Below are 18,408 nucleotides of genomic sequence, written 5' to 3'. Positions count from 1 at the left end.
AATTGTATACTCCCATGTAAATACCACCAAGCCAAGATACAGAACATTTACCTCGCCCAGAAGGTTCTCTCATGCCCCTTTCCAGCCAGTTCCCTCCTCCCAGCCACTCTGCTTTCTGTCAGCTCAGGTATGCCTTTGATGACATTTTTGCTAGATTGCATTCAATAGATAAAAAGTTCAATCATTTATGCATATCTCTACTAACAATGTATGAAGTTGCTGGTTTCTCCTTACTCGAGGTATTACATGAGTAAGTATGTGTTGTAATATAGCACAGATAACAGATAAAGATACCTTAATCTTTGCCATTTTCTACTTTGTATTATTTTGCATTTTTTTGTTTACTGGTAAAGTTGAACTTTTGAAATATGTTAATTGACCATTTATATTTCATCATTGTTGTGATGGTTGTTAATTACATAGCCTAATGTGATTTTATATATTTCTTGTTAATTTAGAAAAGCTCTTAATTATTAAGAATGTTATTCTTTGTTTTAAATATTTTTACCAGCTTTTCATTGCATTATAGTTTGTTTATGGAGATTTTTGTTAGTTTGTTTTTTTCACATGAAGTTTTAAATTTGCATTGCCGAATGTGGCAGTCTTTTTCTTCATGTTTTCTACCCAGTGTTGCTCTTTAGGTCTTCATAATCCCAAGATTATATAAATACCTAGTTCTAGCTTTGTCTAGTATTTTTATGGTTTCGTTTTTATTTTTAATTTATATCTCAAATCCACCTGGAACTGATCTGGTGTATTACATTAGGTTAATGTTATAACTTTATTTTTTTTTCTCAATTACTAACCACCACAGTTGAGTATGTTTCCCCACTGATATTAAAAATGTCTTTTTTCATCTAATAAGGTCTTATGTATATTTTTTAGTCTGTTTCATTATCTTACATGGATTTTTCTGAATATTCCTGTTTCCTGTGTCAATACTTCACTGCTAAATTATTGTAGCAATATAATACTATATAATATCTGGTAAGCAAGTCGAGCCTTTATTGTTCAACACATATTTTTACTTTAAAAGCTTAAGCGTCTGGATAGTGTGCTATAATTATTTTCTGTTAGCTAACCACACCTGGAAAAAACTTAGACAATTGACCATGGAGTCAATAAAAAGGCCCCATTATTTAACAGGTGGCCACTACCTGAATTGCGGCCCTAGTGCCAAAAAGGAAATAATCAGGCTTTAGACGACCCCCTACCTTCAAAGAGATGGAAAAGATCACATGTGGAAAATAAGTAGCATGAGGAAGAAAAAAGAACAAAATCTAGGATATTTGATTGCTGTTTTTTGTATAGTCATATAAATGTTTTTATGAGAAGTTTGATCAGAATTTTTTCCATCTCTCTGGTACTGAACAAAAATGCAAAGGATTAACAAAGTCACAGAGTAGATAACCTCTCACTTATTTTATATGATGTGAATCCCCCAGGGCATCTAGAATGGCCACATGTAAATACAAAGCACAAAATCCTGTTCCAAAGACATTCATTAATAATCTTTTACTACCTGCCATTTGAATTATTAATATCCCCTTTTCTCTGTGGTATTATGCAGATAATCAAGTTAAACATAATGACAGTGTTCTGTTCCTTGTATGCAAATAATCCAGTTGACCATGATAAGTAAAATGTTGGGCTTGAGCTGTTTTTAGTAGAAATAAAAGGTATAGGAGGAAGCTAACTTTTACTGAACATTTAAAAAGCACCAATCAACCTTTTTTCTAAACCTATACAAAAACATTGTTCTTCTGCGTAAATTATATGAGAAGAACCTTAGGCACGGAAAGGTTAAGTAACGTAGGTCAAGATCTTAGAAATAGCCACAGCGCCTCTGCTTGGCTCAGTAGTTTAATTCTATTTGTTTTTATTTCTTGTTTGTGATTTTGTATTGTAACAATTTCTCTGACTGAGCTAGTCTGTATATTTTTCATATTTTCAAATAATGTAGTGCTGTTATTTTAAACTATAGTAATAAGGTAAAACAAGTGACTTTAGGACTTTGTTAACTCTGTCAAAAATCATCTAGTCCCCTTTAAGACATGGAAGATATTAAGTCTAAATCCATAATATTATAATTCTGGTAGTATATGAATAATTAAAAATTGGAAAGTTATCTTAAAATTTGCTTCACTTGAACAAGAAGTTTCTGCCACATTTACCCATAATTTTTCATAGGAATATAAATAGTAGAGTTGTCTGAGTATGAGATTTGGCGTCAGACCTGAATTTGAATCCCAACTTGAGAATTTACTAGCTGTGTGTTCTTGGGCAAATTATATATCCTTTCAAACTCTGGTCCTTAAAGTGTAAACTGGGAATAATAATCGTACCTTCCTGGTAGGTTAGTGTGTAGATTAAATGAGATCCTGTTCTTAAAGTATTTAGCAGGGTGTCTGAAATAATCAGTGCTCAATAAATGTTTTAGTGTTCTCATTGATATTTTTAGGAATTGATTTCTCCAGATTTGACTACTGTCAGTAAATCTATCAAGATAATGATTGGAATTTATGCCATTTCTATGTTTGACAGTTCTTATGACCTTTTCTTAGTTAACTCATAATAAGTTGCAGTGGTTAGTGTCATATTCTTAACATTCTGAAATAAAATAAATTTGAGATTTGAGATTTTTACAGTGACCAGTAATGCCTCATTAATAAAATATTGGTCTTTCCCCGAGGCTAGTACTAAAAAGAAAAAGGAGAAGAGATATCAGTTGTAAGTACAATTTAAATAGAAAGCAAAAGAATATCATCACTTTGGAGAACATAGAATTATAAGCTTAGTGTAATGTAAATGTTTTGCTTCCATTTTCTCTCTTAACCAAATTCTAAGGTAGTGGTAAAATGAGGCAAGAAGGAATGTGATACACTAGGTTCCCTAGTTAGTGTGTTCGTTTTATGCAGGAGTATAAATAGTGTTGCAGAAAACCAATGTGACTCTTTCTTAAATCGGTCTTGTCAGAGTTGCTGACCCTGGAAAGGTGATTATTTTAGTTCTAAGCCCTCTATTCAATCCCCAGCTTCACCTCTCTTTCTACCTTCTTTCTTCTGGATGAAGAAAACTCATTGGCATTGACTGTGTGCTTTCATACAGTTTGCTCTGAAATAAGTTTCTATTACATTAGGGAAGTTTGCTCTGTGCATGGATTTGTTTTGAGAGACAGGCAGATAGCCATGTACCCCAGCTGCTTACTGGGCCTTTTTGTTTGGGAACTCCATCTTCCCTGTGTTGTTTTATTCATTCACTTGTCATAGATTATCTTATTGGCTGAGCAGTTGGTTAAACCCAGGGCAGGTGTAAAAATTCATATTACTGATTTATTCTGAAAAGGCTCTTAAATCTTTCCACCTGTGTCCTGCTGACTATTAAGCTTGTTAGATAGACCCCCCAAAAAAAGCCAAGAAACTGCATTCCCATGTTGCTGAAGATGTTTTGAATATTACGTCTTTTACATTTGCTCCAACAATTCTCAATATTTATTAAAGACACTCTATAATATAAGGATTTCTTTTTCACTGACGGAAACAAGTTATTTTTAAGAGTTGGCTTTTCAAAACCCCAAACTGTGGGGAAAATATTAACATTTGTTCAAAGTTCAGAACAAAGGAGGTTTTCCCATGTTAACTGCGAACAGTAAAAGAAAATCCACAGATTTTCATCTTTTTTTTCTTTTTTCAAAGGCCAATGTGCATTTTCTTCTCTGCTTGGTTTACTTAATGCTCTATTTTCCTATACTTATTTTCACTTCTTCAAATATTTTTAAATTTTTTGTTTCTATTTTTCTTCTGCCAATTTTTAAACCTGCCTTTTCAGTTTTGGCCATTTGTCTACTTTTTTTTTTTTTTTTTTTTGCTTCCTATAAGTCACTGTTTCTAGTCTTCGTTTTGAGTCTTATTTCATTTTTACTTTTCCTCCTTGATTTCTTTCTCTTCTTTAGGCTTTTCTTTTTCTCACGGTCATCTCTGCTGTGCCGTGTTGCTCTGCTGGACATAAAGAATGCCAGTGACCTCATTTTCTTGGACTTCTTTTTTTATATATACTTTGATCTCTGGACTCATTCATGTTTGTCTGTCTCTTCATATGAATTAGTGTCACTTCTACTATCTACTTCATGTTGAAAAAAGACTCACACTTCCTTTTTCATAGGTGCTGATATTTTAAAGCTTTAACTTCTTAATTCCTAAAGAAGCATTTAACATTTGTGAAAAGAGAACCCTAAGTTACTTGTAATCAGTGATGGAGAAAAGTCTTAAAATTAAAAATTCTAAAGTCTTTACCTAAATATTACATTTTCATAGTTAAAATACAGAGATGAAAGAATCATGCAATTGATGTTTATAAACGTATGCTAGAAATCCTAGGAAAATGTCAAAATTTTTAAACAAAATTGTTTATATTTTAAACAGTATCAAAAGTGAAGAATCATAGAAGAAAAACACAGTTGTCATATTTGGAGTTGATAATGTCATTATTCTCTATATGTCTATAGTTTTGATGAATTTATTTGAAGTGACTTTAAAAGCTTGAGATTTTTGTATTACATGTACTTTCTTAAAATTGCAGTAAGTACCTAATGTTTTTTAACAGTTACTCTAATTCTCCAGAAATTATTTGGGTCTTTATTTCATTTGCAGCAAAAGTACCTATAAAAATGTCAGTCATATTTAGGCTTCCAGATTTTCTATACTATGAACTAGGAATCAAGCATCAGCTTGGTTAAAAAAAGAAAAAAGAAAAAAAACAAACTTCAATAGCTTCTCTGCAGTTGCTTATCTATAAAATGGCGGAAACCAAGTTATTTGCAAATCTAGATTTAAAGCTATCTACAAAAAGTTCTAAGAATTCGGTATTGTGGCCAGATAAAAAATATACAGAAATCAGTAGTAGTTGCTTTGAAATGACCACTTAGAAAACATTTTTTTTAAATTAAGAAACCTGTAGCCTATTAGAGAGATTGACAGGTATACTATGTTCCTAGAATGCCGAATTCTTAACGAACACAAATTATCTCAAAATTATTCTCCAAATCTAGTGTAATCTAAATAAAAATACTAGTAGAAGGAGAGAGAAAAACATGCAAGCAAAAATAGATGTGAAAATTTTTGATAAAGAGTAGTGAAGCATAACTCCTCATTGCTTAGTTGTGGGCTTCACATAGTGACTTTCCTCTGAAGAATACAACATGGACAGCAGGGAAAAAATGAGTTTACAGAGGAGTTTACCTCAGCAAGGTAATCAAGATCAGCATCATAAATCACATTGATAGTATGTACCCTTGACTTGATGTAATGACAGTGGCACTTTATATCATGGTCTTTATCCCAATAACCCATAAACCCAATCTTATCATGAGTAAAACATCAGAAAAATTCCAGTGGTGGACATCCTATAAAATACCCAACCAGTACTCCTCAAAACTTTCAACGTGATAAAAATATAAAAGGAAACTCTGAGAAATTGCCACAGTCACGAATAGCCTAAGGAGACATGAGGACTAAATGTAATGTGATATCCTAAATGAGATCCTGGATTAGAAAAAGGACATTAGGTAAAAGTTAAGTGTATTAGTCTCCTAGGGCAGTTATAACAAAATACCATAGACTGGGTGGATTAACAACAGAAATTTATTTTCTCACAGTTCTGGAGGCCAGAAGTCCAAGTTCAGATTGCCATAGGTTTGATTTCTGGTGAGACCTCCCTCCTCGGCTTGCAGACAGCCCCCTTCTTGCTGTATCCTCACATGACCTTTTCTCTATGTGCATGTGCTCCTAGTATCTCTTCTTCTAAGGATGAGAGCCCCACCCTTATGGCCGCATCTAATCTTAATCACATCTTTAAAGGCCCTATCTCCAATTATAGTCACATTGAGAGTTAGGGCTTCAACATATGAATTTATTGGGGGGAACAATCTAGTCTATAACACTAAAGAAATCTAAATTAACTATAGACCCTACTTAAAAATAACATAGCAAGATTTGTTAATTATGTCTAACAAAGGTACTATACTAACATAAGATAATAATAGTAGGGAAAGTTTGTAGGTGTAAGGGAACTCTGTACTGTCTGTAAAACTAAACCACTTTAAAAAATAAAATCTATTTAAAAAGTAAATAAATTTTGAGAAGTATTTTTTTAAAGTAACAGGGTAATGATCTTTCCCAGTCAGAAGCCAAAATTACAATAATTAAAATGATGAGTGGTATTCAAGAAATGAAGTTGGAACAACTAGGTAGCCATTTGGGGAAAATAATTAAATTAGAACTTCTCTGACCCAATATACCAAAAGAAATTTCTAAATTAGCAGAGGATTAAAAAGACTCATAGAAGTGCTAGAGGAAAATATAGGCAGATAGTTACATAGTCTTAATATGAGGAAAGACTTATTAAGTATGACTTTAAAGACAGAGACCATAAAGAAAGAGACTGTTCACTATAACTATATAAAAAGTTGTAAAGCTCTATATGGAAGGAAGGAAGGAAAGAAGGAAAAGAGGCAGGGATGGAGGGAAAAAGAAAGGAGACAGGTGAAACTCCACAGAAAACAAAATGAAAGGACAAATGACAAATTAGAAAAGATATTTGCAATTTATGTGATGAATAAGGATTTACATTCTTAATATATACTAAGAATTCTCATAAATCTGTAAGAAAAAGATGAATGTTCCATTTTTTTAAATGAGTAAAGGACATAAACATATATATCACAAAAGAAGAAATACAAATAACCAAAAACATGGGGTAGGGGGATGAAAATAAAATCAATCTAATTATATTAAAGTAAAATATGGCACTCAGCTGATGAGAGTATGAAATGGTATATCCTTTCTGAAGGGAGGTAAGATGAAATATATCAAGTGCCTTAAAAATGTACAAATCTTTGTCCTAATAATTCTACTTGTAGAAATTTATCCTAAGCATTTGTAAAGATTCTCTATTACAAATTATACAAATACCTTACACAAAAAATGAGAAATTTATCACCATGAGAAGGTTAAGGAGTAGAGCTATGGCATGGCTGGATCAGAGAGTTCAACTAGTGTTGAGAATCTCTCTTTTTTTCTGTCTCCTGCCTCCATTTTCTCCTCAGATGGCCACATCTATAAGCTGGCTTCCTCCTGGGGGGGAATGATAGCCTCCAGAAGCTCTTGGCTTATGTCTCCATTATGACCATTATGTTCCCTGTACTTCCAGAAAAAGTTCTTGCATCAGTTCTGTTTGACCTTACTGAATTCAAATGCCCATGCCCTGATCTAATCACTGGTTATTCTGGGCAGGCCTATACCAAGCATCCTCTTCCTGGACAAGGACAGGGGCTGTTATCCCACTTTACCCACAGGGACCGAGAATTGGGAAAGGCCATTTCTGGAAGGAGAAGAACGATTCTAACAAAAGAATGTCGAACCAAGCCAAAAAAGAAGAAAAAAGATATTTAATACAAATTTAAAAATCCAGATATTTATTATTCACATAGATATTATCCCCAGCATTGTTTATAAAGCTGGAAATTTGAACAAACCCAAGAATGCTAAATATGGGAGTGATTATAAGTTATAGGATCATATATTATACAGTGAATACAATGATGTAGAAGTAGAGTTATTCATATAAAAAGATGTGGTATAGTTGGGTATGAAAAGCAATTATAAAATACATACATTATGATACCTTCAAATATATATATACAAGTACACATTTATACTTACATACATAGATGTTCATAGAAAAAAGTGCAGGAAGTGATATACCTATATATTTACAGTAGTTCTTGATCTACTATGGAGTTACCAGTAATTTTTTTGTTTTATCTTGTTGCCTCTCAGAATTGTTGTACTTTGCACAAAGAAAAAGCACACAGTTCACACAATAGAATATATGGATGTCAAATTATAATGTACACCTGAAAATTATATAATTGTTTTAACCAATGTTACCCCAATAAACTTCAAAAAAAATAATAATAATAAAAAGAAAGAAAGAAAAAGCACACAAAACAGTGAATATGTTAATCATGCTATAAAAATTGGAAAAATAAAATAAAATTTTTATAATTCTTTGATTCTGTGAATAGTTTCTGCCCTTTGAATGGCTTAGTATAGATGGGATATATTTTAAAATAGACATATAAGCCTCCAGAGTTAGGTAGGCTCAAATAAGTTATGTGTGTGTGATGATATAAATGAAAACACTTTGAAAATGGCTATGCAGTATAATTGAATATTATAAAAGTGATAAATATTTATACAAACATAGTTTATATTTAACCGCATACACACAAAGTACGAAATAAGTTAAAATGGTAATATTTGGACCACACTTTTTCAGGTATGATGTTTGAACCTCATTCTAACTCTGTGAGATATGTCAGGTGCATATTACCATCCCCTCTTCACAGATGAGGAAACAGGCCTGAAAAGCAATGCGACTTTCCTACAGAAACATTTAATGACTGAGTTGTCCCTCAATCCCAGGCCTTCTAACTGCAATCCACAAAGCTTTCCATAGCGAGTGTTATGGAAATTCAAAGTCAGGAGCAGGTAGGTCCTGAAGACAGGGCAGTCAGAGGAGATTTTTAGGAAGAAATGGGAATTAAACTGGGCTTTGAATGGACAGGTGACATAGACCAGCGGTTGGGGGTGGTAGGGCATTCTGTAGAACTGACATGGACAAAAATATGCTGTAGCTCATCTATGATATAGAGCAGGGTGTGGTCTCTTCAAAGAGTGAAATGTGGGCAAAACTTAAAAATTGTTTTGTCTTGCTGAAATTTTTCTATAAAAACAAAAAGACAGTTTTTGCTTCTCAAATGCAAGTCTCCTTTCCAACTCTCCCCACCAAAAAACAATAAAAAGAAAAAAACAAACAAACAAACTTAAACCAGATCTTTTAAGTTTCTAATCCATAGTCCCATAGAATGATAAACTTAAGTAGTAACCAGGAGATTCTAATCTCCTGGTTACTACTTAAGTTTAATGCAGTTGGGTTTCTTAAGAATTCTAACTGAATAGAGAAAATAGAAACTATCAATTTAAGTTTAATGCAGTTGGGTTTCTTAAGAATTCTAACTGAATAGAGAAAATAGAAACTATCAACACAGTTTACTAAAGACAAATTATGTGGATGACAAAGTTTCATAAAGAATGGCAAGGACTTTCAACCCAAGCAGAGGAAGGCTATCTGAGGACAGTATATACATTTCTCCCCCACCTCATACCTCACAGAGACTCGGTATACAGAAGGCAAATGTCAGTCATTAGGGAGTTTAACTGGCCCTTTTGAGAAAGATCAGTGTTGGATTTTCATAGCATAAACTTAGTGATGGTAGAAATGTTTTAGCTTTTTGAGTATTTTTCTCTGGCTTTATGGAGTACTTACCTGGAAAACTCAAGGATTTATAAACAATCGCTAAATAATTTGGAATTATGTATTAATACAGCCAGGGGGAAAGGTGAACAAAACCAGAATTCTAGCCAAAGGTTTTAGAGGTGACCGGCTACCCAGAAACACTTATTTATTCAGCAAACATTTATTGAGGGCATTCTTCTTGCTCAGCATTAGTGACTGGTGCTGATGCAAGAGTCAGTGAAACAGAGCCAACTGCGGCCTAGTAAGAGAGACTAAACTGGAGATTTGTAAGAAGAGCATCTTCACCCTACTGGAAAAGAGCAAGACAGACCAGGAGAGGAATCAGGAACTTGTTCCCACAGGGGATGACACCTCAGCTAATAGGCAGGAGAAGAGAAGTGTATCACCGTGGAGAGGCAAGAAGGAGGCAGGAGAGAGCAGGTTTTGTTCAGGAAATTGCCAATAATTCGGGATATCTAGAACATAAGATCTAATGGAGGAAGGTGACAGGAGCTTGAAGGGGGGACCAAAAACCAAATCATAGAGGTCACATAAGAAATTTGGGTTTCATTGTAGAGACAATGAGAAGCCACTGAAGGATTTAAAACAGAAGTGTTTTCATGGCTAGCTTTGCATTTTTGAAATATATGCATAATAAAAAAGACCTGAATATCATCATTAACCACAGGGCACTCCGTAGGAATTTGATGCCTGAAGGAGGAGATTGTCAGACATCCACCCTTACAGGCTTAGACCATGGGCCCTTGGCTCTGCCCCTCTCGGACCTCTAGCTGAATGGGATGTCCCTACCCAGCATCCTCATTTTAGAAAGTATTAGGAAAAACTGGGACCGAGATTCCCCAGAGCAATGATTAAAGACAATAACGGGAAAAAAATTTACAGTTTATGCTTCTTTGTTTTTAAGCAAGTGTTTACCTAAAAGAGGGAGTACCTTTTCCCCAAGATGCTCCCACATTGATCAAGATGTTTTTGGAACATTTTTGGAATTCTTTAAAGACCAGCCTGGGAGCCACACAAATAATCATTCTTATCTCTTTATAGTTGCATTCTTTTATTTTTGTATTCTAAAATAAGCACTACCCAATCTGATTGTTTTATCCCACTCTCTAGACTTAGTCCTGAGTTAACTTTGATTTATTCCTAAAGTTAAATCCATCTTCACAAAATAAAAGTTTGTTACTTCTGAAGACATTCAAGAAAGTACCTGGCCAACTACTTACCAGCTAGAAGTTTCTTGAATATGAATCTTGCAGACTGCATGCGAGATGGGGATGATAATAACATCTTTCCTGCCTATCCCATACAGTTATTATGGAGTTAATACCAGACAGCATATGAAAGCTTTTTGTAGAGTGGTATGTCAGTGGTCGTTCTTATTATCGTTGCCTCACACTTTTCAGGCAGTTTCAAAATATGCATTTGTTCTGGTGTCTGTGTATTCATCTCCCTAATAGACTGTTCACTTCAAGAGAGCAGGGCTTGGGTCATATTTGGCTTTGTGTCCCTGGCATGTCACACATAAACGGCACTCAGAAGTTTGCTGAATGAATAATTGAATCTAGCTCCTTGCTTTATCGTCAAACCATATATAAGAAATAGATAATACACTTGAGATTATTCTATTAGAATAATAGGCTCAGAGATCACTTAAGCTTCTTCAAGTATGTGAGTAGTTTGTCATTAGGAAGCATCTGTTCTTCATCTCTGAAGGAGCAAGAACAAATGGCTGATGAAACCAATCAATCTGAAAGTGTAAAGGTTCTTAAACATTAGTGCTTTGGTCTTAACTTTGGCTCTATTTTAAAAATCACCAGGAAAACATTTTCAATCCCTGATGCTGGGGCCCCATCTCAGGACAAATGAATCAGTACTTCTGGAGGTTGAGATCTGGCGTGGGTAGTTAAAACTACCCAGTTGATTCTAATATACAATCTGTGTTTGATGCAGGGTTCTAGAATTAGACTTTGAGAAACATTGCTTTAAAACATATCCTGTCTAGTGCTACATTAGGTACCATAGGAAATGAAAAAGAACGTTCGTCGTGCTCCCACTGCAGTCTCCAAGGAATAAATACTAGCGGTCACTGATGTGAGTGCAGTGGAAAAGCGGCAGTCAGTGTACGCCGAGCTGTGAGAAGTCATGAAAAGGTGGGCAGCGCTGAGCATGAGACTTTCTGCAGAGCCTGTTAGACATTTTAAAAGTTTATCATAGAAATAAAAGACAGTCCCTCCCCACAATAGGAGGGTCAAGTATTAGTTTAGCTTACCAGCTAGTACCAGCCAGCAGGCCTGGCCAGCACAAAGGGTCTGAAGGCTTTGATTCACAAAATAAATCACCATTCTTGGCACTGGGAATATGGTTGTGAACAAGATTCAAGCTGTCTGGAATAACTGACACTCTGCTCACAATGAGGTAAACAGGCAGTTACAAACTGGTGAGAGTCGATGAAGGAAATGAAATAAGTTTGGTGAGATAAGAAGATCCAGTTGTTAGAATTTTAAGAGTCAGACTGAGGTATTTCAGTCAAATACAGTAATAGCTAGTTGATAGTTCCTGTTCAAAGGAATGCTAGAAAAGAAATATGTAAGAAAGATTACTTTAGAACCTTTGGAGGATTAGAAGATGGAAAAATAATATAGATGTGGAAGAGTTAGGACACCTACAGCATCAAAGGTTTGGATGATAAGTTCCTAAATTAGGGAGATTTGGAAATTGGAAGGAGTGGTTTATAGAATTCCTCGTGAAAAAGATAGCTGCTTTCACTAAATAAATATAAATAATTTAAATGCATTTCAGTCATAAATGAATTGTTAATATTGGAATTCTATTTTGAGTTACTATATGTCTGGGAATGAGTACCTCTCTTACGTTTCTCATTACTATTAATTGCTGTCATGTCTTAATCTATTTCGCAATTGTTTGAGAACTTTAAAAACAACTGAATGTCAGTTTAGCGAAGATATTCAAGGTCCAGGTTCTTTTCAAATAAACGATTATTTACTTTTGTTTATAATCCTACACAGTCTCATACACACACAAAAACACTTACCTGTCAAACACCTCTGTGAAAATGGTAAGCCTCCATATTTCTGTAGCACACTAAAGTCAATATTTTTATTTGAGAATCAGCTTATGTAAAGCTTTTTATTAATCAGAACTAAATTTTTGTCATTGCCTTCAAATAAATAAGCTCTACAAATTTTCATATGTAAATGAACAATGTATACTTAATTCCAAAAAATTCACTGCTCTCGTTGGTCCAGTTCCATGACCAGCTACAGAGTGGATAGTATTGAGTTATTGGTACATACAAGATTGTAAACTACCAGATCCTTATGTACTTGAATTAAGTCCTTATTATAAGTCTGCATGTGTATTCTCACAGGAGACTGTAAAATGTGGGCATGCTTTCAATTCATGCAGTCTGTGATTTATGGAGGCACACGGGTCAGGAGTTTATTATGCTGAAAATCATAATAACTGTTTTGTTTGCTTTTTAAAATGAAGTGATTGAAGCATGTTGAAAGATAAATGAGTGAAGCATTTTGATTATGCTTTTATTTCTATTAAAGATTAAATATTATTGCTGAGTAACTAGCCATGCTAAGTATTATGATATTAAAGCTGAAGTAGTTTGTAAGCTGATAGCCCCTTCTTTCCTCTGGGTTTAGGTTTGTTATTAATCAAAATGTTGGACTTGTTTAATGCAGTGGCGTATGAAACAAACAGTTGAAAAAGACAGCTACTTTAATTTATGGCTTTCTGTTTTTTCATATTGGTAGGAAAATCTGTTCTTTCTGTGGACCTTGTGCTGTGGTTCACGTATCTAGCTGTCATTTCTTACACCAGAGCCAACTAAATCCAATACTTGCCAGATTCTCTCATGGCAGAGAAAGGAGGAAGGTGCCTTTTTATGGTTTTAATTGACAAATTCTGATAAAGTCATTTTGAAACACAGGCAGTCCTTACTAGAATGGATATTACACAAAACCCATCTGTATTTCGGGGCAGAAAAAAATGGATAAATGTTTAAATAGAAGAATGCTTAAATGGAAAGATATAAGTTAACTGAAGTGATGGTTTTTGTTTTTTAATATCAATATAGGAGTATTGAATAAAATTATTTTAGAAGGTACATGATTCCAGCTACTTCCTGGCTTGGGCTTAAGTGTCTGCCCAAGTGTCACTTGGAAAGCTGCTAAGCATTTACTGAAATGCAGGGTAGGGGCCGGGCTCCCCATATTGTGTAGTAAAGGACCTTTCACAGGAAAGTCTTGCCATTCTTCTAAACTTGGTCCTCAACAGTGGTAATACACAATTTCTAAAAAATAATGCGCTTCGTGGAGAATGCAGCACAGATTGCAAGATGTGTCGAAGAAAAAGACCACCTCTTAGTATCTGAAAGAAAAGGCTGAATTTATTACTTACTAAAGTAAGGGAGAGCTATGCTCTTAGGCACAGTCTCTCAGCGGGTTGCAAATCTTTATATAGATTTCAGGGTTAGAGTTTTTTTAGGGATTGACATCAGCCTCAGAAGCCCCATTATTCAGGAGAGACTATTGGTGATTGGCTGGCTTTCAGAAGCATGTTCGCTAGAGCGAGTCCGCCACTGATTGGCCAACTTTCAAAAGCATAAGGCTGTCACTGATTAGTTGGCTTTCAGAGGTGTATTTACTGACATGAGTTGTCACTGATCATTTAGGCCTAGGCAAGTCATCATTAATTGATTAAATCTGGTTTAATTGTGTCTGAAACTGGTTCTAGTGGTCACTTGTTACCAAGGCTACAGAATAGCCGGCCTTTTTCTAGGAGTTGGGGGTTGTTTTATTCTCAGAAGCTAATACTTAAACACTGAAGGAAATTGAAAGCACAAGAAAATTCAGACTCTGAAGAATCTGTCTAAATGAACAATTATCCTATGATGCATTTTCTAAATAATGGTGTTTACTAAAGCAACAGGAAGTGTAAAAAGTCAACAGTTCTCACATGTGAGATGGCATGTTCATATATTATTGAGATCAGTTATGAATTTGATGCAAATAATATATTATTAATAAAAACTATGGAAATGTTTTTTAATTTACTAAATGTTACCTCATTTAGTAAATTAAAGTAGACTCTACACCATCCATATAATAATATCACTAGTACTCATTACATTCCAATAAGCTTTTTCTGGGATAGAAGAGGGCGGGAATTGTAGGAAGACTCAACTTGCCAGCCCTGGTGAATAGTAGCTACTGAACCCTTAGTAATCGTAGTATCACTAATATTGTAACATTTTATTTCCCTCCCAAAATCTTTTTTAGGATTCTTTAAAATCTGAGCATATCCGTGGGAGTTTGTCTCATAAGTAAACTTCACTCAGCATTTGTGCTACTGCGAGGGAAAAGACACTAATGTAATATTTGGGTTTCATCTAAAAGTCGCAACTGGTGTATGGAGACTTTAATCCTATAGGCAAGTTAGCTCTATCTACTGTGATAAAGAAAAGTGCTGGGCATGCCTATTTTAAAAATTGCTTAAATAACTACTCATTTTGTTTATATATGAACACTGAATTCTTCTCTTTCCAAATTCATTCAGTTCTATGAAACCTGGTCTTTTAACTTCTCCATTTATTCCTGATACCTCCTAGTGGGGGCAGAGCTAATTAGATATTTCTCTGCTGCTAAGGATAGCCAGCTTATGACCACTTATGATTCAAGCACATGTTGATACCTTAAGACCAGTAAGCGTTTGATAAAATAGGAAAGCAGGGTGGTTAGATTTGTTGCAGTCAACAGTAAGAGGAGGAAATTAGTCCATAGAGCTGTGCCAAAAGCTTAGTTTCCTTTTGTATGAAAAATAAAATTAACCCGGCAACTCCACAGAAAAAGGAGTCATAACACCATTTGAACAAGAATTTTCTTAACAAATGCCCTGCTCTTGACCCATATAACTACTGAAAACAACAAGAAAAAAACCAGATAGGGCTGGTTTATTGTCAAGAGTTTTGCTCTGTAACCTGGCTCACTCTGGCTGAGTGAACATGCTCTTTTTAAGAAAGCTAGCAGAATGTTCTCTGGGTTTAGTTTAAGGAACACTTCTAGGGAGAACTCTTTTAACCTCCCATCAGGGAAGGAACTTCAAACGAACACTGAGGCAAAAAGACTCACTACTAGAAATACAAGCCAACAGAACACGCTCCAGACATGTTTTTCAAATTTGAGTGTTTTCTGAGAAGTTGGTTTCCATGTGGTATAAGCACCAGTAAACAATAAACGCATCTTTGTGTATTGTGCCCTGATAGTTCACTATGCCAGGGGCAGTGTAGTATAGAATTTCTACTTTCAGTTTTCATGCCAAAATCACTGTACCATCTCTCTCCCTCTTTAGGATGTCACATGTACTTCAGTTTGAGGATAAAAGCAGAAAAGTAAAAGATGCAAGCATGCAAGACTCAGACACTTTCGAAATCTATGATCCTCGGAATCCAGTGAATAAAAGAAGAAGGGAAGAAAGCAAAAAGTTGATGAGAGAGAAAAAAGAAAGAAGATAAAATGAGACTAATGATAAGCAGAACTAGCTGAAAGCGTGCCTGTAAAAAATGGCCTTGTAACAGTTGTTCCCAACAGCATCACTTAAAGGCGTGAAAAGAAATATTTTTGAATCTGTTGTCTGATTTTGAAGAACAGTTATCTTGTTATGTAAATTGTGGAATGGCATAAGCAAATGCTTTTGGTTACTAGTACATGCGTTTTTTTTCCTGATTGACCTTTTATATTGCTAAATCTGAAATAAAATCATTTTCCTTCCAATTTTCATGTTAACCATTTGCAGACTGTGCAAGCCTGTTTGTGTCTTTTTACCCTAAAATTAAAATGATTTTTAATAAGAAACTCTTGAAGAAAGACTTTGAGGAAAACCTCCCTAACATTCTGTTACCACAGTACTAACTTGGGAATATAATTTTTAAAATAATATAATACAAAGATTGATTTTTATTGTTGTCATTTTGTATATAAATACCTAAAAAGAGCCAAATCGGTAAGACTCAATAGCCCCATGCCTTAAATCTTGAGGAATCCCCAAGTGAATATGCATCTAGGCTAACACCTAGGTTTTATGGATGCAGTCAAGACACTAACACACTAATGTCAACCAAGCTCATTGCACGCCCTGGCCTGACAAGGGGCCACCTGCCCACTCCTCTGCCTCAGTACAGTAATGGCAGGAGCCTGTGCAGAGGCCCGATTCTGGCAGTAGAACTCATTAAGAATTTAGCCTTTGATGACAAGTACTCATACTAGTTATTCACGATGTATTATCTATATTTAGTCAGTTTTTTTCCAAGAATCTGAATGCTAAAATTACACCACACTAACTAAAAAAAAACCCTCACTAGCCACATTTTTTTCAGATAGTGTCTCATCAGCCCTCTTTTTCAAAGTGTAATCCAATAGACTTTCTTTAGAGCATTAGTTCTCAAAACGTAGTCTCAGACATGACACTACGGTAGCAACAGCGTCACTTGAGGACATGTTAGAAATGCACATTCTTACTGTGCTATCCACCACCACCACCCCCTTCCAGACTAACAAATCTGAAATTCTGAACCCCGAGGGCTTGTGAAACAGACTGCTGGCCTCACTGCTGGCGACTCCGTCTTTGGAGATGGGCGATATCAAGTGAAGCTAAAGATGTGCATATCTGTGATTCAAAAATTCTTATCCTAGGTCTATACCTTAAAGAAATTCTCACACATTCCTCAATTATTGTACTAAATATACAGTTAAACATCAACCAAAGAATTGATAAATAAGTTGTTTTGTATATCCATACTATTGAATACCTTGTATTGGGGAAGATCAATAAACCTAAACTACATATATTAACTTATCCTAAAAATAATGTGAAAAAAAGGAGGCCATCTATATAAAAACTTAAAACACGCAACATACCATTATATATTGTTCGTGGATGTATACATATGTAGCAAAATATAAAGCATGTATGGAAATAGTGATTACCTCTGAGGAGGCAGAAGGAATACTTGGGGAGTTTTGCTTGTATTTGTAATGTTTTATTTCTTAAGATAGATGGTAGGTAATCAATCCTCGTTATAGTATTTTCTATACATTTTAGTATGCCTGAAATATTTCATAATTTTTTCTTTATGATCTTTTCTGTAACCTGGAGTGGGAAGACAAGACTTTCAATACGAGAATCTTTTGTTTTTGCTTTAGGAAGCTCGAGAAAGTTTCAAAGGGGAGGAGAGGACAGGATAGGGGTATTCTGGAGAAATGTCAACCCACTCAAATGAGGGGTGATCAAACTCAAAGCCACCAAAAAATAAGCCAGCATTTGAAAGTGTGCCAAATCTTCCCCTCACCACAAATTTGTAATATCAGCACATCACAGATACTAAGCAAAATTTTGTTTCCCAGGCTCACAAAGTCTCTGTGGGTGCTCATGAAATCTATTATCACTAGATTTGTTTGTACTGATGTATCGTATAGGTTTCTCTACCATTCCTCCTCAAATGTATCTACCTTTACCAGTGTGATATTGACCCAAGAACAGAGGAAACCACAGGCCTCCAGAGCACAAGCCAGAAGAAGAATATTTGTAGGTGTAAAAAGATAACCGAATGACAAAATTAAATCCTCAGGTTGGTTGAATGCTCCTTATCCTCCTTTATTCACAAGAAACAGAAAGATCTGAAATTCCACAGAGATTAGAATCTTATCAGAAGAATTTCACCATGGTAATAAAATTTACTTTGAACATAACTAAATAATAGCAATAACAATTTTTAAAAGCTTAACAATGTATTTAAATTATGTTAAATATGGTATTAAATGTGCTTATAGTAAAGTCTTTGGAAATGTCTCAGGTACGTGTTTGGGCCATATGAATTGCAAAAAAAAAAGTCAGTTCAAAGACAGTAACAATGAAAACATAAGAAAATTAGCCTTTTTAGTTCATTCTAATTTGATATTTCTTTGGATTTATTTTTCTTTTCCGTGTCTTGCTCTAGGGATGTTA

The 18,408-nt window shown here is 34.8% G+C and overlaps 1 protein-coding gene across 1 annotated transcript in view; it reads left to right on the top strand.

Annotated features, from left to right (window-relative positions):
• CWC27 (CWC27 spliceosome associated protein homolog) overlaps positions 1-16,190 on the top strand; it is a 175,745-nt gene extending 159,555 nt beyond the window's left edge. Inside the window, exon 14 of the mRNA XM_011371091.2 lies at positions 15,757-16,190. Coding sequence (XP_011369393.1) covers positions 15,757-15,919 — 163 coding nt within the window. The 3' untranslated portion in view covers positions 15,920-16,190. The remainder of the gene's footprint in view (positions 1-15,756) is intronic.
• Positions 16,191-18,408: the final 2,218 nt, after the last annotated feature.

This window comes from Pteropus vampyrus, unplaced genomic scaffold (assembly GCF_000151845.1).
Source record: "Pteropus vampyrus isolate Shadow unplaced genomic scaffold, Pvam_2.0 Scaffold182, whole genome shotgun sequence".
Classification (NCBI taxonomy): Eukaryota; Metazoa; Chordata; class Mammalia; order Chiroptera; family Pteropodidae; genus Pteropus; species Pteropus vampyrus.
The sequence above is the reverse complement of the archived record's forward strand: the minus strand, read 5'-3'. Positions and strand labels throughout refer to the sequence as shown.